This window comes from Sebastes umbrosus, chromosome 6 (assembly GCF_015220745.1).
Source record: "Sebastes umbrosus isolate fSebUmb1 chromosome 6, fSebUmb1.pri, whole genome shotgun sequence".
NCBI lineage: Eukaryota > Metazoa > Chordata > Actinopteri > Perciformes > Sebastidae > Sebastes > Sebastes umbrosus.
This window is the reverse complement of record NC_051274.1, coordinates 12,482,497-12,505,619: the sequence shown is the minus strand read 5'-3', so window position 1 is coordinate 12,505,619 and position 23,123 is coordinate 12,482,497. Positions and strand designations below refer to the sequence as shown.

Genomic DNA, 23,123 nt, shown 5'->3' with positions numbered 1-23,123 from the left:
CATTTTTCACCATTGCAGACAATAACATTTTTTGATTATCTTTCCCATACAAGAACAACTTCAACATTTAAAGATCTCTACAGCAGCAAGCCTCAAATGTCAACATTAAATCACTTATGATAAGATGGTTAACCTTTCACTGCCACTGTAGTTTCAGGCACTTTTTTCCATACTTGTACGCCTAAATCTTAAGAGTTACTAGGGATGCACCGATACCGGATTGGATATCAGGTCGATACTGACTCAAATAGATGGATCGGGTATCTGTAGCAATTAGGCCAATCTATTCAGTTGAATTCTATATGTATATACTACATAATAGAATTTTAATTCCTGTTGAAGTTTTTACCAAGTTGTTGGTGTACGATTTATTATTTTAATAACAATTCAGTAAATATACATCTATGTATTTATTTGTTACATTTTGTTTTATTAAGTTAGGAAAGCAATGTTAAAGTCAAGCCTGATGTTGCCTTATACATAAAGGAATGTTCCCAGTCACTCACACAGTGAGGCATACAGCTTATTAATGAATCACTGATATCGGACCAGTACTCGGTAACGGCCGATACCCAAAGCCCAGGTATCGCTATTGGGACTGAAAAAGTTGTATCGGTGCATCCCTAAGGCCCTGTCTACACGTACACAGATATTTTTAAAAACGGATATTTTGCCTCTACGTTTACGCCGGACAGACAGAGTAGTGTTACGCTAGGCAGACACACAGCTGCCAACCTCGCATACTAAATGGTGTGTCCTCAACAATGCATGCAGCACCGTGGCTGCTAACTCTCCTGGACGGGTGAACTGGGGACTGTTTTGCACACACACACTGCAGCTGGCGCACCGCTGCATGCAACGCACCAATCTTGTTGGTTAACGTTTAATAATCGGTTAACGAGGGTCGGTTATCTGTTAAAAAGTCAGTCATTTTTGCGTTTGAGTGTGGACGGAGAAATTTTGTCAAACGAGGGTTTTGTGGACAGGCTTTTTTTATAGACAGAGGGGGAAAATATCAGTTTTTTTTTTAAATATCTGTATACGTGTAAACAGGGCTTATGAGTTACTACACAATAAGTGTAGTTAATACATGTGGTACTTGTAGTTATCTGTCAAAGCACTACAATTAGTTACCTTCCACTGACATACAATAGGAGCACAGGTGATTTCAGTGATGATGGCAACAGTAATAACTTTTAAACGTCTCTTTGGGTTAGATTTTATGAGCCATTCAAAGATATGAGAAAGTAAATTTCCTGAGAACTGAAAAATATGACAACTTGCCAGACTAATGACAAATAAATTCCAGTGCAGTGTTTTTTGTATATAAAAACATATCCCTGGTTAATGACATGAACGATAAAAAACATTTACTATAAATATTATGTCACCACAATCATGTTTCCTCGCAGTATAACAGTGGTTATACTGTATATATCAGCACAGTCGCAAGAGTCTGAACTAATATTTTCTTTCTATTCAGAAGATAAATATGATATTGGCGGACATAAAAGTATTGAATAAACAAGGCCACTTTCTGCCTTCTCTAATAACAGACTACAAACTAAAATAATGTTTTCCTTTAGCAATCTACAGTGTCATGTTTCAGTCTAATGGCTAAAAACACCTCAATGTCACAGTGGGTTTAAAAAGGCATTTACAAAAACAGTATGGTTCTTTGTAGTTCAATATATACTATACAGGCTGTGTATAGTAGTGAGAAAGGTGCAGGAGAAGAGTCTTCCACAAACATCACAGCGGGTTCACAGAGGGAACGGTAGCGCCGCGCTATGTTAATTGTCGTGCAAGCTGAATATGGAGTCAGATCAGTCTCAAAATTAATGAATGCACACATTCACAAATGTATTTTGTGATTTATATATAAATGACTCTCCACAAATGTGTTTCAATGCACACAAAAATAGTTATTGTATATAAATGTAAATCCACATAAAAAAATATGGTTCACAAATATATTTCAGATGCACACACACAAATATTTCTTGTTTTGAATAAATGTATTTCTTATTTTTATATTTATAGACAACGATAACTATTTTTGTGTGATTTGAAAAAGAGTCATTTATATATAAATCACAAAATCCATTTGTGAATCTTTGAGTGCATTCATTAATATTGAGACTGATCTGACTCCATGCTTATCAGAATCAGATCATTTATATCACATATAATATATCATTTATATTAGATTATCAGTGTGTTCTCGTGGGACGCGGAGAAAACAGACGAGACGCCGAAACTATCGTTGAAGATCGCGAGCCGGCAGCAGAGCTCCGTGGCACAGCGCGTCCTGTGAACAGTCCAATTGATCTACATGGGTGCCCAAAGGACGCAGGCAGCGCTGCTCTGAAAATCGCAGTGCTTCACGGCGCTTTCGCGGCCTATGTGTACCCGCCATAAGTTTCATTTAAATAGGGGGTTAAGAATACTAGGACGTACCAAAAGAAACGGGTCACTGGAAATAAAAGCACAATTAACGTGCTCATTGAACATCTCTAACATAGAGTTCATGACTGCATCAGCAACATCACATGTACAAAAAGACATTCAGGGAGACACACATGCCATCAAGTCTAAAATATGGGAGTGTAAACTAGTTATCCTTCATATACAGTAAGCGACTTAAGTCACGACCGACAGAAAATACATAGTACCAGAATTATTTGTGTCAAACACCACAGCTTATAAACTGGTCAATCCAACACACACACACACACACACACACACACACACACACACAGTCCTAATTACTTCACCACACACACACTTGCTGATGTTGTTAATGAAACCAGCGGATTGTCAGACATCACCGTATCCAGACTAACCTTGCTGCACAAGTCTGCGGTAGTGTGGCATGACCTTGCTCTCTGGTAGGTACAGTCCCATTTCCAAGGCAACCAGCACTGGGAACTCCAGAGGAACCAACTCCCGTCTGTTGATACGGAAACGCTCCTCCAGCTTCTGCTCGTCCACAGGAACAAAAAAAAAGAGGAAGAGTTACAGGAATACATGTTATGTGGTTAGGGCCTAAACATGTAAAAAGATGCAGATGATCATCAACACTGAAATATTTATGATTTTTTATGGCATACAGACATAGTACACTGGCTTTTTTATACTATACTATGACATTTATACGACTTACTATACATGACTATTTTTTTATAACATACCCATGACTTTTTTTATGACAATACTATACTTGTACAATACCATACATTTTCATGAATTATTCATGACATACTATGACATATTTTATAATATACTATTCTATGCTAATACTATACTATGACATTTTCATGAAATACTATACTATGATCATATTACTTTGTTATGGCATACTATATGGCCTTTTTATATAACGTACAATATGAGTTTTTTATGGTATACTATACTATGACTCTCATGAAATTTTTATGACATACTATATTATGACTTTATTCATTTTTTATGGCATTCTATATCATGACTGTTTTATGGCATACTATACTGTGACCTTTTATGGTATATTATACTATGACATGATTTTTTTATGGCATACTAGTAACATTTTTATGATATATGACACTGACAGTTTTATGGCATACTATATCATGATTATTATTATGATTTTTTCATGACATACTACACTGACTTTTTATATCTTATTACATTTTATGGCATATTACATGACATTTTTATGACATACTATGACTTTTATGACATACTGCACTATGACTATTTTATGAAAATGTTATGGCATACTATCCTATGATTTTCTTATGACATACTGTATTATGATAACGTACTATACTATGACTTTTTTAAGACATTTTTATAACATACTATATGACATTTTTAATGACATACTATACTATATTTCAATTTTATGATTTTTTTTACCATACTATACTATGATTTCCTCTGATTCTTTTACATACTATACTATGATTTTTTTGAACTTTTATGACATACTATATTATGAATTTTTTAAAGACATTTTTTATGACATCCTATATGATGACTTTTTGAGGCTTCTATAACATACTATACTATGACTTTCATAAAAGATTTTATGAAATTTTTTATAACATACTATACAATGACTTTATTAATTTTTCATGACTTTTTTATGGCATACTATACTGTGACTTTTGACATATAATGGCATACCATACTATGATTTTGTTATGACATACTATACTATGACTTTTTGTGACATTTTTATGGCATACTATGACATTATTAGAAAAAAATTAATGATCTATAATCACATCACTATGTCACTCTTGCTATGTAATTTTGAGTTCAACTGTATAGTTCCTATTTTTATTTCTATACTTATTTATGTTATATACTATATAATAGGTCACCATATCCTGCTTTGTTTCGTGTTTCTACTCTCTATCTTTACTCACATCAATGAGCTGTTTAACTTCTGGCTTCCGCAAATCGCTGCTGATCTTTGCAGCCAGCAGCACGCACGCTGCCGCCACCAGCTTCCTGTTCTGCTTGTTGAGGCAGCCCTGCAGCACCAGCTTCTCAAAGTAAACAAAAGCCATCGCTATGGTGACCGGCTGTAGACCGCAGTCGTCGCTCATGGCCCGCATCTCCCTCTTCAGGCTAGTGGAGAGCAGGGGAGAAGTCACAGTTACTGATTGGTTTTTCTAAGAAAGAATGCACTGTGTGTCAACCAGATTAAAACACAATGAAATGTGAGGAGCTACAACAAGGTTCAACCTTCAAACGGCTCTTAGGGGATAGTTAGTAATCTATCTGTACCTTCTTATCTTGCTCAGAGTCAGCTTGATGTGAGGAAACTTCTCCCTGAAAGTCTCATTCATGTCCTTCTTCAGGTCAGATGGTTTCACATACTCAACAATAGTCGTCTGCAGAGATGAAAAACAAACAAGGATGTCAGTAGGGACCGTTTCACACACACTCATGCTAGAGGTTACAGTCTTGTGACATATATATGATCTACTCAGTAGCAATAAAACCATGTGAAAACTGACATAATGGATGTGTTTTATTCTTTAACAGGGCCGGAGTTTGGTTCAGAAGTGGACATCTGCTTCCTTTTACAGACGTTACAATAATTTACAAGTTACATTAAACAGCCTTGTCCCTGACTTCTGAAACAAACAAGGACATTAGAGAACCAGTGTGTTTACATGCATGCACTGAAGAAACTAGCATGGCTCTTCTTATTTTAACTGTAGTAGTGACAGAAAAACGCTGCGTCTGTGACTTCCTTTTCTTTGTGTGTGTCTGAGCAGTGAGAGGACAGACAGAGCAGAGATTTCCTTCACAGCATCTGAATTTAACAGTCCAATGTTCAGCGATGGAAACCGGTTTATTACCAATGACAAATTATTAATTAATTTAAGTTTATGCTAAAATCTTAAGTTGCAATGAGGCAATGAGCATCCTAGCTTGTAGCTGGCAGTAGCGACAGTGGTTGCTACAGGTCTGATGTTGCCGACTAGAGCAGCAACTGATCAAATCAATCAAATTGATTAGTTGTCAACTATTAAATTAATCGCCAACTATTTTGATAATGGGTTTGAGCAATTTTCAGTAACAGTAAAATTCTCTGATTCCAGCTTCTTAAAGTAATAACTGTAATATCTTTGAGTTGTGGACAAAACAAGAAATTTGAGGATGTCATCTTGGGCTTTGGGAAACACTGATCAACATTTTCTGACATTATAGTCCAAACAACTAATTGATTAATCAAGAAAATAATCGAAAATGAAAATAATTGTTAGTTGCAGCTCTAGTGCTGACTGAAATTCCACTAGAGGATTGAACAGCCTTCAATATGCACAATCCAATTAGTTAACAAGTGTGTACGGTCTCCCCAATAATCGGATACAAAAACATTTTATAACATTACTGCCTACAACAGGCAAGAGAAAATATTAATGACTTTTTAATTTATCTTTTTTCAGGAAACTGAATTCAATGCTTTTTAAGACTTTTCAAGACCTGCAGATACCGTGTTGTTTCAGTTTTAGTTGAACTTTGGATGGGATTATTTTAAATATTATATATTTCAAAGACACATTACTTCATGTAATATCCTCTCCTTTCATCCAACTCTGTCTTGTTACTTTCCCTGTCTGTAATCTTTGTCATGCACACACGTACTTGTAAAAAGCAAATTAGAAACCTGGTTACCGAATCTACCAGGAGAAAAAAAAAGTTACTATAATCCCTTAACCCAATTACGCAAAACTAGGTTTCTCATTTACATCATGTTTAAGAAATAAGCTTACTGGAGAAATCTGAGTGCATCCTGAATATTTAACTGCATACAAACGCACTGAATGAAAAGAACAAACTCACCACGTATGATGCAAATATCAGAACCCTCTTGTGTCTCCCGCAGGGCCACTGGGGGTCACTGAGCAGGTAAGGATCGTACTCTACCACCTCCTCTACACCTGAAAAACATTAAAAAAAAGAGTGAGCAATAACATCTGATGGTCAGTTAAACAGTGAAGAAGCAGATGTGTCTGTTGGTCTAAATTGGAGACACACCTGGGTCTTGTGCTACGGTGCTGTTCAGACGAGCTGGGGTGAAGTTCCTCTGCCCGTTGCCACGGAAACGGGACTGAGGGGTCTGAGCCGTGCAGTTCTCTGGTGCACCGCCGCTCTTCTGTCTCACCAAGGCATTAGTCGGGTAAAGGAACTGAGCGTATGACACCGTCTGAGGAGGGAAAATTAGTCTGTCAGCAACCTTCAAATCAAGCAGATTTATCGGATTAATGAGAGTGTTTCTGTTCCTCATCATCGTATTATATATCACATAGACATTTACCTTGGAACAGTCTCCAAGCTCCACACCTTCCAGGGAAGGAAGCAGGTCAACCGCCACCACAGACGACAGTCTCTGTCTCTGAGTCTCCTGCTTCAGATCACTGTTCAGAAAGAGTCACATTTGTGTTATTCTCACTACACGATGAACTCACGCTGCCCTTCCCTGAGGATGATGATGATGATGATGATGATGATAAATCACGCAGGAGGATGATGAAAACATAAAAGTAATGGGTGGATGCTCTCTGCTTGGGGTGGTGCTTTATTTGTACCTGAGGTGAGCACTCTGTCCATAGGGCAGCACTGAGAAAGCAGCACATAGCGACCGCTTGGCACAAATCACCACGATCCTGCAGGACACAGCAAGTACAGGCAGACAAAACAGATGGTGTGTCAGTCTACAAGCAACAGCTACAGTCACTACTACTCAGCAGCTACTGTACTCACGATATTCGTCATTGATGGAGCTGCAGTGACGGCAAAATCAGTCACAGAGCCACTTCTATGTTGATCTGAGTCACTACCAAAGCTAAACTGCTATCAACAACTATCTAAAGCTATCTAAAGCCCAAAGCTGGGGGAAAACCTGAGAGCTGGACAAGCCCCAGTTTGTGCCTGTTGTGTATTACATTCGAGTCACAGATGTAATAATCTCTATAAACAAATTCTGCATTCACATGTAGATTCTTATCTGTCGTCAGACCGGAAGCAGATGGGTTCCGAGATTGTAGGGATAAGTAAAGCCATTTTGTTAATTTACATTTTTTTAAGCAAAAATGCAAAAAATTCACCAGCAACAGCTTCCGTTTTGGTTCCAAATGTAAATATTTTCTGGCTTTCTTAGCCTTATCAAAATTTCTGACTAACTTAACCTAAAGTTAATTATCATAGAAGACTGAAAAACAGTAAATACTTATATTTGAAACCAGAATGGAGGCTGTAGCCAGTGATCTTTGGGAATGTATGCTTTGTTTCTTTTTTTTACCATTAATAAATTATCAAAACTGCTAATAGTACTCGATTCATTCGATCGAGTACTATTAGCGGGTTATACATTTTAAGAAAAATCTGATGCTTATATCTGTGACTCAAAGGTAATGTTAGTACATGAGAGGCACAAACTGGGGCTAAGCGCTGGACTAACACCAACAAATGCAGTGCACATTCACTAGAACTCTATTGCTCTGACAAAAATATGGACAAACAGACCACTCACGGTCTACTTACAACCACTGAACACAACAGTGCTTTTGGCAACTAAGAAAACTGCAAACACACCAGGAGCTTCAGCTCTAAACAAAACACCACTCAATAACATACAGTCAGCAGACTCTGGGTCTCAGAGAGAGATATCAGATCTCTTACAGGGGACAATATCGCAACACAGAAATCTACTTCTGCTAATTAGCTTAGTTATATAACCTAGCTTTGTTTCAGCTCGGTAAGTAACACGCACTGCCTCCAACAGAAAGTCAGACCTGTGGGGAAATTTAGGATTGCTTCATCGTTGTTTTGCACACACCAGCAGAAAACACGTGACACATATTCAGGTATGTGGGCATGAAATGTTGGTAAAGTGGAGGATAAATGTAAAAAGAAGAAATGGGAGTCAAAAACACATGGTTTGACTAGTGGGAAAGAAAACAAAAAACAATGACATTTTGTTTCCAGTATCTAAAGACAAGAGTAAGAAAACATTATTAATATAACACCACACTTTTGTTTTTGGACACGGGTCAACCAGCTTAACAACAGTGTGATGTTTCAGTCCTGTCGTGCTTTGGGGTTACCTTACAGTTGCTGCAATATTATAGGGTGTTACATTTCTACACTGCACCCCCTTTTGGGTTTGGCAAAGCTTCCAATGGTGATTAAATTCACTGTAGCAGTTGCCACGCAGCAGCTGTACTGCTGTGATTCCTCTGCAGGCCAAACTAAGTCTCAGAGTGCCAGAGTTAAGCGGCTTATTTCAATACTCACAGGAGTATAATACTGCTTGTGAGTTAAAGGCATATTTCAGAGTCCAAAATAAAGCAGCCTTTGTTTTGTTTTTTACTTTTCTCTGACCGGAAAGTTAGTGTAGCCGCATTCCTCATGGGTTCCTCTATTATATATAGTATTTAAATGTATTTGTTTACGTAAATTGGAGACTCACCTACATCCCCTGGTATCATACTGCCTCATACTCTTGATGAAGTGGACTTTCTTTGGCGCCCTGGGTCCAGGAGAACCAGAGACATTCCTCAACCTGAGTAGAAATTATGAAAAAACACCTCATTAATGCTTCAACCAAACAAAAAGGACCTTCACATGATATGGCTCAATCTGTAATCTGTGATGTAAATTCCTTTAAAAGGTCCCATGTCGTGCTCATTTTCAGGTTCATACTTGTATTTTGTGTTTATACTAGAACATGTTTACATGTTGTAATGTTCCAAAAACACATTATTTTCCTCGTACTGTCTGCCTGAATATACCTGTATTCACCCTCTGTCTGAAATGCTCTGTTTTAGTGCATTTCAATGGAATTGCAACAATTGCGTTGTTAGGCAACAGTTTGGGTCCATGTTTACTTCCTGTCAGCTGATGTCATTCACATACACTGCAACAGGAAATAAATTGGGACACATTTAGAATGTTTACGTTTAAAACCGTGTAATGGTCTAAATATTGTATATTTGTGACATCACAAATGGACAGAAATCCTAACGGCTTGTTTCAAACGCACAATTTCTGAATACGGGCTGTGTGTATTTCTCTGTAAATTGAGTGTTTTGATAGTTTAACAGTATTTATACGACACTTAAACCTGCTTTATAATATAAAAGACCTGAAAATCTCACTTTTTTACAATATGGGACCTTTAACACAGATTTGGAAGTAAAGCAAAAGTAGAAGGTCAAGATTTATTAGGTATTTTCTCCAAACAACACCTCACATCATAAACCTGACAACAACATTTATTTTAAGGGAAGTGACTATGATTTACAATATATATCCAAGAGCAACAGTGTTCAACATAGGAACATACAGTGAAATAATCCTATTGTTAACCTATACAGTAAATCCATTATTATTAATACATGACACCTCATACATGTTTTTATATCTCTTAAAGCAGAAAATGCTGTAATATGACTCCATGAGAGAGAAAGTGACTCTTCCTCTGATTATACCTGCTGGTTTCATGTTATGCGGAAGTGAGTAGCCTGGTTAAAGGCCCATGTTGAGACACCGACCACTACTATGCTCACCTCTGCCGTGAATCCAGAGAGTTCCCGGCCGGACCCGGGCTCAGAGCGGCGGGCGTGGACCTGACCCGGGAGCAGGACTGGTGTGTTCCGGGCCCAGGAGACAGAGGGGTGTCCGGGGTTAACGTCTCCACCGCGCTGACACCCTCCAGAAACACCTCGTTGGCCCCCACAGCGGTGGCCCCGGCGACTCCCGGGGACATGACCAAAGAAGGTCTTGTAGGAGTCGGACTGAGTACCGCTGGAGCACTGGAGGACGAGCTGCTGCTGGCGGCGGCCGGCTCTGTCACCTGGGTGAAGGGTTCTTGGTTGCCTGCCGGCGGGAGCTCGACCGTTGCTCCTCCGGCGACTCCTCCGTCTGCGTCCCGGAGCCGCTGCTGCTCCTCGGCGGCTTTTTCCTCGGTGTTTCCATCGGTAAACTGACACTGTGGCCGTCCGTCGAGCGAGATATTATTGAGAAACAACAAAGCCGCTTGTCTCCGCCTCGAGTCCTTGGCTTTCCTCCGGTGTTCCCGGTGTGTTTTAGCTGGTTTCGTGGTGGAGCTGCCGGTGGACTGAGGACCGCAAACAGCGGTCGCCATTCTAGTTTGAAATGTGGCCGTTGAACGCGAATGCAACGATAGACCGGTAACCAAGCGTTAGCCACGCCCACCTGTGCGCTGATTGGCTGTGAGGGAAATTATGTATCTTGCTCGCAGTTGATTGGCTGTAGTGTAATTAGTGGGAGGAGCTCTGGAAACAAAGGAAGTATACACCAAATTCACCAATTAAATGTGATGGCTGATTCATTTATATTTATATGAACTTGTTTAACCACTTTTTTTTTCAAAGGTCTTTTTATTAAAGGGACTGTTTGTAAGAATCAGAAATGCTTGTTAACAGCGACACCTGTTGCCGTGAAGTCAACGAAAGTCAGCGTCGGGTTTCGCGCTTGTGCTCGCTCTAAATAGACATGAACGAGCATTGCTCAACACAGTGAGGCGACACACGTCAGCTAAAACCACAATATCACTCTATATTTCACCTGCTTGGCAGTAATGTTAGCTGACCAGACGATGGTCTCTCCATGAATCAATGCTGATCCTAGTCTTGGCTTTTCCTGCTTCAGCCGGAAAGAAACGTTATCATCTCCGACCGCAGCCGGAGTGAACAGGGGTGACACCGGCACGGTCGGAGACGATAACGTTTCTCGCTGCGGAGCTCCGTCACTTCACAAGACACGGGAAACCTCTGTTGGTCTGGAGGAGCTGCAGCAGTTATTTCTGCACAAACGTCCACTGTACATTCACTAGATATTCTCAGAGCTACTAACTCTTCTGCAGTGTGGAGTGAGCGCTCATGCACGTTAGGTGGAGCGAGAACGAGCGAGTTGTGTGAGTGAAGACAAGCAAGCAGAGGAGCGGTCTGAATAGCGTAGCCACACGCGAGCGCGCATATGCGAGCACGCATTGGAAACCGACCCGGTAGATTTATACGTGTAAAAAGTTACAAACAGTCCCTTTAAACCACTTCTTTTTTTTTTCAAAGGTCTTTTTATTAATTGTCAATAATCAATAGAACAGTCACTATACAGGGAAAGTTAGTTTTTGTTTTTCTGAACACTCACCCGTGACACAACACATCAATCAATCATACCTGACAACAACATACACACAGACAGCCACAGCTGGCCATAAAAGACCCAACTGATTCTCAATCATGGATACATAAAATTCAAGTTGTAGAGAATACAACACAGGGAGAGTATCCGCAATAAGTCATGAAATAATAATAAGAAGGAGAAGAGAAAAAAAAAAAAATTTAAAATATATATATATATATATATATGTACATACCTACATACACACACACATACATATATATACACATATATACACATACACACACCTACACACAATTCACAATTCACCAATTAAATGTGATGGCTGATTAATTTATATTTATATGAACTGGTTAAACCACATTTTTAATCAAAGCTTAAACCTAATTTTTCTTCTTTTTTTTAAAAAGTGTACAAAAACAGATTTTCCTTCTCTCTCTCCAAATTCTTCCAGATTCAATTCAAGGGCTAAAAGCTGAATATAAAAAAATAAGTTGTGTCCATCCAGTCTGCTGTTGTAAATGATAATGAGTTGTTGATAAATGGATTTTAGGCCAGACACCCACAGACCTTTCCCATTAAGTGGTCTAACAGTCAATTTGAAGCGCCTTTCTCATGAATTTAAGGAGGGCCCAGGCCAAAAATGTTTTACATTGTATTTTCCCTTTGAGGAAATAGCACTAGCTATTTATTTAGCATTTGTCAGAGGAAAGTGAAACTGTGATTGTGAGATCATAGACAAGCTACTTGTTCCCTCATTTTACTGCAGTAATAGGAGTCAACGGGACAGTTTGCACAGGATCCACTGACTTCCCATTGACTTGCAAACATGAAGCTTGAGTCTAATTTCTCCGAGACCAAGACTGAGAAAGCTTTTCCATCTTCTGAGTGGAAGTGATCAATAGAATAGACTGATGGAAATCCTACTCAGTTTAATTACAATGATAACAACATATCAAAGAGTGTAGCCTATATAGTGTTTGAGAATATGTTTGTCTGTTAAGAGGCCACTGACCTTTGTGGATATACTGTAGGTGGTGGTGACAAGTTCAGAGCTGCTAATCCATTGATCCGCTGCAACACAGAGATGGGGTTTAGTCTCAGTCTAATCAGATTAATCAATCAATCTGCCTTCTTAGACGTATCTATCTATCTATCTATCTATCTATCTATCTATCTATCTTCTGTTATGTGCTTGGTAACATTTCTGAAAATGTTTAAGTTTAGAATCAATGATTACGCACAAATTAAAAATTTATTTTATGTCGATATATTCAAATCAAGTAATAAATGCATTTTAAGACTAAATTTGATTGTGTTTAGGGAAGAAATTAGGGAGAATTTTGTAAATATATATACTGTATATAAAACAATAAAATAAAATAAATAAATGAAATATACTTATGTAAAGATATTTTTAATCTCTATGTATTTCCTGGTTAAATACACTGTAAATGAAAATAAATGTATAAAATATTAAATTTTTTTGCTTTTTTCACAACATTATTCCATGTTGACCGTAGCACGTAGTATTATCTATCTATCTATCTATCTACTGTGTTTTAAAGTGTCCTGTTTCTGTGTAAAAAGGCACTAACAGCAAAAGTCAGGTAAACACATTGCTCTTTATTTTAGCAACAACAACATAATGAAATTGTCTTCACCTTCTTGTTAATCTTTTTTTTTCTTGCCATGAACAGCAACAGTCTGGCATGACCAGTTTAAGGCTTTTTGATTCTAGCTTTGTGTTTGTGGTTTGAGGTACAGCCCCGCCCAACTCCTGCCACAACAAGCTCATTTTATGGTACACTGTGTGGTTGTTGCGTGATGGACTCAAACAGTTAGCACCATAATTGAAACCTCTCAGGCTATTTTCTTTTTTACTGCAACAGGGGTGGTAAAGGTATTCAGTGGGCTATTTAGTTATTTATTTCAGTGTCATCTGGGAAAACTGAGCTGACTGGACAGTGTTTACAACAAAACTGTCTTACCTCAGTGACACAATTTCAAATTAATTTAAATGCACAGGGCAGGACTCCCCTCCCCCACATACACCCATACACATGCTGGTATGTGAGCTCACACACACATACACGCAAACACACACAAACACACACATACGGTTCAGAAATTTCCCTCTTGTGACTACTACTATAGAAAAACAACCCTGATAAAGGAAAGTATGGTAACGCATTCGTTTACAGGTCCATATATTCTTCATTTCATAGGAAGGTCCCTGGAAAGACCATGGTAATTTAGTACTAATTATAGTTAAATGAATACCAAATAATCAATTCCAATTAAAGGTTGGTTTTGGCAGATTGCAACCAACTGAGTACCCCTCCGCCCACTCCTCCCTTTCCAAGACTGCAAAACCGTGATAATACCATTTTCCTCGCTTAACATAGTAACGCTGGCGTAACCACAGTTTTGCACTCTGCGGCTCACATTACTGCAGTTCCACAAGTGAGTCAGAGAACTACAGTGGCCTTCAGGTAACAAAAAAAATGCAAAAGGCTCTCTCTAGAGCCAATGTTTGGTTTGTCCATTCTGGGCTACTGTAGAAACATTGTAGCAACATGGCGGACTACATGAAGAGGACCCGCTAAAAAGTCCACAACGATTCTTAGTTTCAGGGGATTATACACTAATGAAAACATAGTTATGAATATTATATTTAATTTCTGCCAATAGATCCCCCGAAATGTTAAACACTGTTCCTTTAAAGGCTAAGCTAGTTTAATCATGACTGTTTCAGTCAGTGTACAGCAGGTCAAAAATGTGTCATTTGGTGAGTTTGCAATTCATCATATATGAAGAATCAAGTGTCCAATAATAAGTGGGTGATGAATACATTATTTTGGGGTTCAGATAGAGCAGTTCTTTCCTCTGGAAATCAATAACTCAAATTTTGTCTCTATTTTACCTAAAATTAAATATGTCTTTCTCGGAAAGGTTTTGAGTAAATTATAAGAAAATAACGGACCTGTAAAATTAAGCGTTACCACAAGTACCACATGCCTGTACCATCAATAATATCAAAGCTATTCCGAGTCTGGAGTCTGCAGCTAATTTTTTTTCTCTACATTATTCAGACAACAAAGTATGGATACAGTACAATTACAGACAGTGCTGTCCCTCTGTAACTTCCTCTTCATTATACAGTTTAATTTACATGGAAATTAAAGTCCTGTTTCCTTTGCTGTGTAAGGTGGATGCAGTATGAAAATACAACCGTTGAGAGTCCTATCAGTAGAATACATCCTGTAAATGTAAATCATAATGTAGCTATTGTTCAGTGTACACATTCTGAACGAAGGTGCATCTTATTGGAATAATAGTGATGGCATGTCCCGAAAACAACAGATTGCTTGTAAACACACACAAATCTCTTTTTTTGTTCTAGCTTACCTCAAAAAAACAAATATAGTACCACAGGAATGTTGTAAATCCCACTAACAGCATGTAAAATGCCCGAAGCCTTGTCACAGATAATCACATTTTCAACTGTTTTTACATTCAACTTAAATGTTTTCTATTGAACTGCCCTTCAGATATGAAAGCAGCATTTTCAGAGACTCCTTCAACATGAGTGAGTAATTATGGAAAATTATGATTATGATCATCAGTGCCAGTGTTGTTTTTATTGTAATTTATTGTTTTAAAATTACAGTGCGAGTTCACCATATTTAAAACGCCTCTCACCCATCTTGTTCAGTGATGTTTCAGTTCTAGCTGCCATAAATAATCATGCATGTTGAAGGCTCGTCTCTGTTGTTGTCCGCCTTGACAGGATGGTGCTGAAGCACCTTCAGTGAGGAGGACTTTTCTGCCTCTGATTGACAATCAGCTCCACTTCTCTGCCTTCCTGTGCTTCTCTCTAACTTCACTGGACAGCAAGCTTTTTTTTGCTAACGTCGACCTCTTCCTGTACCACGCCCTGACCTGAGAAATGATACAGAAACCGAAATATGCACCATCATTAGACGAAACATCACAGCACTTTGCCTTTGTAAAAAATAAAGACACCACACTCCGTCTCCGTCCTTTCGCCTGTTTGTCTCCACTGCCTGACAGTACAGAGAGCAATCAAGTAGGCGTGGAGCTGAAACAGACTGCTCAGTGAGAGTCATCCACCTGCCACTTTATTTTAAGGCAGGGTGTCCGCACGGCAGCGAGCTGAGTCACAGCCCATTCAAGCACATCACACGGTGGTTTCGTACTCCATCACTTCTTTGGGTGTGCCCAGACAGCGGTACTGAATCCTTGGCGTGACCGGGGCGGCGCTTTCCAGCACCAGGATAGTTTTGCGCAGCCGTCGGTCGATGAAGTGAGCGTCCCAGGCGGGGTACTTCTTCCTGGGCAGGTCTATTCGGATGACTGGCCCCTCTGTTCTGGGTGTGAGGTTGGGCACTGGGGCTTGAGCTCCTCGAGGTGGTCGTACCTGAAACACATCTCCATCCACCCCGGACCCCTGCTCTCTTTCTGACCCTTTAGTTCTCTGAAGGGTCCTGGGGGGGCTGCTCACCACGTCAGGAGGGAGGCTGGCAACCGGGGACGCCAGCAACTCCACAGGCACCTCCTTCTCCACAATATAACCCCACCCTGACACCGGGCCATCAGGGTGCAGCAGACAGTAATACACAAACATGAAGAAGGTGCCCAGAGCGTAGCTGCTGGCCACCACGCACACCATGATGACGCCGTAGAAGTCTGAGGAGCGAGGGTCGCGGTACAAATACCAGGCGGTGGTGAGCGCCACGTTCTCAACGAACACAGTCAGGCTGTAGATGAGCATCCTGCAGCGGGTGCGACCCTCTCTCACGCTGAACCAGCAGAAAACGTACACGATGCCAACCATCATGTTATAGATGATCTCCTCCCATTTGGACATGCAGAAGTCCGTTTCGCCTTGAATTATCCAAAATGTCATGATGCACCAGTGGGCCACGATGAAGATGCCGAAGTAGAGCTGGAACACGGAGGCGAACAGGGCGAAGGCCAGAGTGCGGGCGCCGATGGTGAACAGGTGCCACAGGATCTGAACTATGACGGCCTTGTAGGTCATGGGGAGCTTATCGTCTCGGGAGTCCCTCAGGACTTTCTGATAGGAGGCGACCATCCAGGCGAGGGATACCAGCGAGGCAGAAGCTGAAAGCCCTGGAGGGACAGAAGGAAGAGAGAGAGGAAGAGAAGTTAGACAGGATGGAAATGGCTCTACATTTCTCTGCTCTGTGGGGGCCTGATTGAGTGACTCATTGTGCACAGCGTGGGCTGCAGACGTGTGATTGACTGATGTGGTGCATTGGCCATTTTGGGACACTCACCCTGAAGGGGCAGCACCTGCCTGGCCTGGATCATGATGCTGAGCTGCAGCACCAGCTGAGGGGCGCTCTTCAGGAAGGACTCGAGCAGACGCAGCATGCTGATGTCAGCGCTCTCAAACATCATGCGCCAGTAGTAGTGACGGCGCTCAGGGTCTCGGTGCAAGCGGCTCTGCACGCCCAAATACAGGGCGTGGACATACCTGTGTATCAGAGGCAGACGCATTCATCAGTATACTGTGCTTCAAAAACATTTGGACATCAAACACAGACTCTCAGAAGTCATAACTTTTGATTCCAAACTCTGGGAGCTGTCAGTAGTTCTTGCCAAAAAAGCTGGTTGCTCGCTCCTCTGGGATTTCAGACCAGACTGAAACTGAACTAAGCGGCTCTGTGGTTTTAATTTTAGTGCAGGCATCGCAGGGGGTGAAAGAGAGCTCATCTGTGATCTCTCTTCAAATAAAATCTGAGTCAGAGGGCTGCAGAAAAAGCCAAATATGAGAACAGAAATCCAAATAAATGCTCTCAGTCTAGTCTTCAGATTGAAGGTTAGAGGGGGGAAAAAGAGCTCGCTATAAATCCCTTGTTGTGAACTCCTGAGCTTTGCTGACATGTAGTCCCACCCCCATCTCAGCTTGTTCTATAATGACCTTGTATAACAAACACATCCTTTTGTAGACACACCGGGTCACATGCATGCACTGTACAAACATATTCCTGCACAAATGTGTTGACTCCTATTTGCACCGTGCAAACACACAATGTGTAAATCATTACCTTTATCATTACATCATTTGAAAAAGAGTGGTGGTTGCCACAGAGGACTGGAGCTATAAATGTGTCAGTAATTGCCTCTGGGAGAAGGGTCAGAGGAGCCCTATGTCAACAAGCCCAGTGAACCACAAGGGAGGTTTGTGTAACCCTTTTGTGTTCTGCTTCCCGCTACACAAAGTGTGCCTTGGGATGTAACACACTGAGAAAATAGAGCATACGTGCAGTAATGAGGGTCAAAGACTCAGGAGGATACACTGACACACACAAAGACAGAATTTCATCACACAAACACACACACATCGGCCTGTAACACAACCCCATATCTAATCTCTTGTGTGCTGACATTTAATTCTGGTAGCCGGCCTAAATTGATCCTGGTTCACCTGACTAACAGTGTATCAGTGACGGATCATTCCCGAGTTAACAGCTGAGGGTAAAACACACAGCCGGTAATCCTCTTAATGTGCAGACACGCTGGTCTGAGAGCAGCGTCAATGAACGGAGCACACAGCTTTAATGGCATTACCGGTAATTCTGTGCCGCCACAATGTTTTAATGTGCTCCTGGACACACTCTCTCTTTCACACACACACACACACACACACACACACACACACACACACATAGAACTCTAAGTCTCCAGGAGGAAATAAGGAATCAATATATATTACCCATAGGGCTGTCTAAAGAGGCAGGAAGAGAGCGACCACAAAGAAAGACACAGACAGGGAGATTATGAAGGCCTACAGATAAATCAAACAATTGATTCACATCTGATTCCATCATTCACACATAATTTGTCCTTCTATAACGTCCCAGTATGTCTATAAAATTCATCACTTGATTTATGGCCAGATTAGGAAAAGCAAGGACAGCATTTTTAAGACTTGGAAACATCTGGAAGTCGACACATATAACTAGAAACACCAAGATTAAGTTATACAACAGCTGTGTACTATCTGTACTTCTATATGGTGCTGGAGAATGATTGAAAGAGACATATAGGCAAGCTTTCCAGCTTTCACAATACCCGCCTCAGAAAGATCATGAGGATATTCTGGCCAAGGAAGATCACAAACCATGAACTACACAAAACGACAGGGTGCTTGGACATGGAAACAATATTGATAAGAAGAAGATGGAGATGGCTTGGCCATGTATTAAGGAAACCATCTGATGACATGACAAAAGTGGCATTGCGTTGGACACCAGAGGGAAAACGCAAAAGAGGGAGGCCCAAAACAACCTGGAGGCAAACCATCGAAGGAGAGATGAAGACGAGAGGATACAGCTGGAACAGCATTGAGAAGAAAGCAAACAACAGAGATGAGTGGAGATCCTTAGTCCTTGCCCTATGTGCCACCAGGCGCAACAAGGACTAAGTAAGTAAGTAAGTAAGTATGTCTATGAAATACAACTTGTCTTTGAATATCATCACGTTTTGTCTAAAGCCTCCTCCACCAGTTCAGCTGGATGCTTCCTCCCAGCTGGCAGCAGTTCAAGCCTGTCAAACCCTATCAGAGCACTCTAAGCCTGAGCACTGCCTCTCCTCTCCATCACTGACTGAGAGGCTGACCTACAGACCTACTACAGTACCATCCGTGGTGTGAGAGAGGAAAGTGTACGCTGGTTTGTTTTTAGTCTCAGAGCGTAGCCCGGTAATTAAACATGTTTGGGCTCAGCTGAGAGGAAAACAGACTGAATCTAAAAAAAAAGCTGCTGGGAGATTTGAGAATATGGATTTTTGCAAAAACATAAGAGCAGGAGCCTCAAGCTAAGAACTGAAAATACACTAAACAGTGAAAGGGAGGCGGGTACACATATCACTGCAAATAGAAAGCAGCTCTCATGACATTTAAGACTATTCATTTTTCTTCAGCAGTCAGGCTCTTTCTTGTCCAAAACCCCCTAAAGACAAAGAGGATTTTTTTTTTTTTTCTATGTAAGGCGATTGGTGTGGATGAGTTGATGATGAGATGATTGACCTAAAAGCAAGGGGTTGGGGGGGTGGAGGGGGTGGAGTCAAAGTGTTTTACATAAACATTCAAGAACATTGCGACAAAGTGGAAAGGACCATTAAGACATAATTAAAACAGTTATAAAATCATTAAAGATTAGAAAATAAAAACAAGCTAAAAATAAAAGCTAGGATAGAAGCTAAAATAGAATATAACACACAAGAGTAAAAGCTCTAGTGCAGTATAAGATCATTATCTGGTTTAATAAAAGGCAGCAGCAAACAGGAAAGTTTTAAGCTTTTTTATTAAAGTAAATGATCTGAGTTATTTCTTCCACTACTGGCTATAACTACAAGCAAGATGATTTTTTTTTTACTCAAAGGCACTCATTTCAACCTGCTGTATAAGTAGAGCTCTGTGCAGGAATATGAACCATAATAACCAGGTATACCAATCTCTCTCAAATCATCACTTGTAATTTTTCGCAATTAAAATCCTATTTCTAAGTATTTTCTGTATCTGTATTATAGCTCACACCAAACAATACAAAAAGACATTCTGGCATTTTTGGGCACACAGTCCTCCCTTAATGATTATAAGCGTTTAGCTCCAGGGAGTGATGCTGCATGGGCTTTGGGAGGATGCATGTGCACAGAGATGCACACAAATCAGAATCAGAATCAGAACCAGAACCAGAATCAGAATCGTGTTTATTGCCAGGTGTAAGAGGTACAGTATACACTAAGAATTTGCTTTGGTTTTGTTGGTGCAAGTAAACAGTATAATAACAAAAGAATAAATAAAAACGTTAGAATAAAATAATATATATATATATTATTGTATATATATACAATATATACAAAATAAGCTACAAACAAAAATAAACATGATATAAAGAGATAGTGCAAATGCATAATGTATAGTCCCCCCCACCCCTCTCTTATGTTGAGACTTACCTCCAGACCTGTGCCAGCTGAAAGATGTGAATGATGGCCTGGAGGAACCAGATGAAGACTCTGCAGCAGCCCCGGGCTCCTCCCCCGGTGCCCGGCCCTGGCAGCCCCCCGGCCCCGGCCCCGGCCCCGGCCCCAGCCCCGGCCTCCACCGAGGCAGGGCGGCCAGCGCCCCGCTCCGCCTCGCCGCTGTCCTTGGTGCTGAAGTCGCCGCTCTCCTCCGTTCCAGACGCCGCAGCAGCAGCCACCACGGCGGCCGCAGCGGTGCCGCTGTCGACGCTCTCCGAGAAATCGTAAGCGAACCATCGGAAGCTCAACACTTGCACGACCACGGACGGGATTATCACAAAGACCAGAGTCAGAGCAAAGCACCAGTAGTACCTCCTTAGGTAGTAGTCGGCGGCCAGCCACAGGTCTGAGGCCCCGTCCGAGAAGAAGACCAGGAGGGCGCAGAGCGTCCAGCAGCAGTCCGGGAGGGAGTAGCGCTGCTCGGCGAGGCGCTGCTGGGGAGGCCGCGGGTCCGACCTGGAGGAGGCACACTCAGCTGGGAGCTCATTTCGGAGAGAGACGGGTGCACCATCAGATTTCGCGGCCATGTTTGTTGTAGAGAAGAGAGTGAGTAAGAGATGGGAAAATGATGGAAGGGGGGGAGGGGGGTCGGTCTGGATGCATGTGTGTGTGTGTGTGTGTGTGGGAGAGAGAGGGAGGGGTGAGGAGGCAGGGAGGAGGACCAGGGGAGGTGAGAGATGGGGAGTCACCACCGCTCATCAATCAGCAATCATCATGATAATATGGAGAAATAGGATTTTAATTGCGAAAAATTACAAGCTGCAAGTGATGATTTTAGAGAGCAGATTGGTACCTGGTTATTATGGTTCATATTCCTGCACAGAAAGCACGAGCTCTACTTATACAGCAGGTTGACATGAGTGCCTTTGAGTAAAAAAAAAAAAAATCATCTTCCTTGTAGTTATAGCCAGTAGTGGAAGAAATAACTCAGATCATTTACTTCAGTAAAAGTACAGTTGAGTATAGTAAAACAATCTAAAAATACTATAATGAAAATCCTGCATTCATCATTCAGCTGTGATAATATGGAGAAATAGGATTTTAATTGCGAAAAATTACAAGCTGCAAGTGATGATTTTAGAGAGCACATTGGTTATTATGGTTCATATACATAGCACGAGCTCTACTTATACAGCAGGTTGACATGAGTGCCTTTGAGTAAAAAAAACCCATCTTGCTTGTAGTTATAGCCAGTAGTGGAAGAAATAACTCAGATCATTTACTTCAGTAAAAAGTACAGTAAAGTATAGTAAAACAATCCAAAAATACTATAATGAAAATCCTGCATTCATCATTCAACTGTGATGCAAAAGTACATCAACCATTATCAGCAAAATGCACTATTAGATATACTGCATCATCAGTGTGAATGTAGAGCATTTTGTTATTGTAGCTGGTAACTCAGATCATTTACTTCAGTAAAAGTACAGTTAAGTTTAGTAAAACAATCTAAAAATACTATAATAGAACCATCCAGACCTCTCAGGTCATCTGGATCAGGTCTGCTTAGTGTCCCCAGAGTCAGAACTAAACATGCAGGATCAGCGTTCAGTTTTTATGCACCAAATATCTGGAACAAGCTCCCAGAAACCTGCAGGACCAACTCCAACTCTGAGTTCTTTTAAATCAAAGCTTAAAACCTTCCTGTTTGCTGCTGCCTTTTATTAAACCAGATAATGAGCTTCTATCCTAGCTTTTATTTTTAGCTTGTTTTTATTTTCTAATCTTTAATGTTTTTATAACTGTTTTAATTATGTCTTAATGTTCTTTTGCACTTTGTAGTGCTTGTTACTTGTTCTAGTAAAACATCTAAAAATGCTATAATGAAAATCCTGCATTCATCATTCAACTGTGATGCAAAAGTACATCACCATTATCAGCAAAATGCACTATTAGATATACTGCAGCATCAGTGTGAATGTGGAGTATTTTGTTATTGTAGCTGGTTGAGGTGGAGCTAGTTTTAAATACCTGTTCAGTCGCATGGTGCCCAACCATAGGGGTCAAAGGGGTCATAAGATACAGTAAATCATAGAGGTGGTAAGATGAACACTGGGGGAAAGAAGAAGAATGTGTTTTCATTTTTTGGAACTTTCTCTAATCTTTGCTTTTTTTTATGAAATATTTGAAAATTTTACCTCTTTGGGTTTTAAAAATATTTAAATTAAACCATCTGAGAGGTTTAGAGGGGAAATCTCTTAGGTGGAACTGCTAACAACACAGATACAAAGGGACCCAACTAGACAGTTTTCTTCTTAGCAAAAAGGTTGGGAACTACTGGGTTAATTTTTAACAATACATCATATTTTATAAGATTATCATAGGTATTTTAAAGTAGTAATTATAGGTAGCTGTCAGATAAATAAAAA

General features: G+C 40.5%; 2 protein-coding genes across 6 annotated transcripts; both read right to left on the bottom strand.

Moving 5' to 3' along the window:
• Positions 1–2,091: 2,091 nt before the first annotated feature.
• Positions 2,092–10,687, bottom strand: cables2a (Cdk5 and Abl enzyme substrate 2a). 5 transcript variants are annotated; one of them, XR_005207428.1, is made up of 10 exons: positions 10,080–10,686; positions 8,981–9,073; positions 7,098–7,175; positions 6,827–6,926; positions 6,547–6,715; positions 6,352–6,449; positions 4,783–4,889; positions 4,419–4,623; positions 2,778–2,982; positions 2,092–2,745 (listed from the first exon to the last, which is right to left on the bottom strand). XR_005207428.1 is itself a non-coding variant. In XM_037773973.1 (9 exons), exons 1-9 carry the CDS (start codon positions 10,655–10,657, stop codon positions 2,842–2,844), a joined length of 1,569 nt encoding a protein of 522 aa, XP_037629901.1. In that variant the 5' UTR covers positions 10,658–10,686; the 3' UTR covers positions 2,092–2,841. The 5 variants fall into 5 exon arrangements, 2 of the variants coding, with proteins under 2 accessions (XP_037629901.1, XP_037629902.1); XR_005207426.1 differs by having other exon boundaries at positions 2,092–2,739; XR_005207427.1 differs by having other exon boundaries at positions 2,092–2,735.
• Positions 10,688–14,851: 4,164 nt separating this feature from the next.
• Positions 14,852–21,770, bottom strand: zgc:198371 (uncharacterized protein LOC497072 homolog). The gene is made up of 3 exons (XM_037772407.1): positions 20,689–21,770; positions 17,004–17,203; positions 14,852–16,836 (listed from the first exon to the last, which is right to left on the bottom strand). The coding sequence occupies exons 1-3, from the start codon at positions 21,279–21,281 to the stop codon at positions 15,881–15,883; spliced, it is 1,749 nt and encodes a 582-aa protein (XP_037628335.1). The 5' UTR covers positions 21,282–21,770; the 3' UTR covers positions 14,852–15,880.
• Positions 21,771–23,123: the final 1,353 nt, after the last annotated feature.

Bases quoted from the DNA above. Each gene is read 5' to 3' on its own strand.
- cables2a (XM_037773973.1), bottom strand. From the start codon at position 10,657: ATGGCGACCGCTGTTTGCGGTCCTCAGTCCACCGGCAGCTCCACCACG. The intron at 6,716-6,826 runs GTAAATGTCTAT...TTCCCTCCTCAG, and splicing joins AGCTTGGAGACTGTTCCAAG to ACGGTGTCATACGCTCAGTT. The intron at 4,890-6,351 runs GTGAGTTTGTTC...TCATCTCTGCAG, and splicing joins TGATATTTGCATCATACGTG to ACGACTATTGTTGAGTATGT.
- zgc:198371 (XM_037772407.1), bottom strand. From the start codon at position 21,281: ATGGCCGCGAAATCTGATGGTGCACCCGTCTCTCTCCGAAATGAGCTC. The intron at 17,204-20,688 runs GTAAGTCTCAAC...TCTGATACACAG, and splicing joins CAGCTGGCACAGGTCTGGAG to GTATGTCCACGCCCTGTATT. The intron at 16,837-17,003 runs GTGAGTGTCCCA...CTGTCCCTCCAG, and splicing joins GCAGGTGCTGCCCCTTCAGG to GGCTTTCAGCTTCTGCCTCG.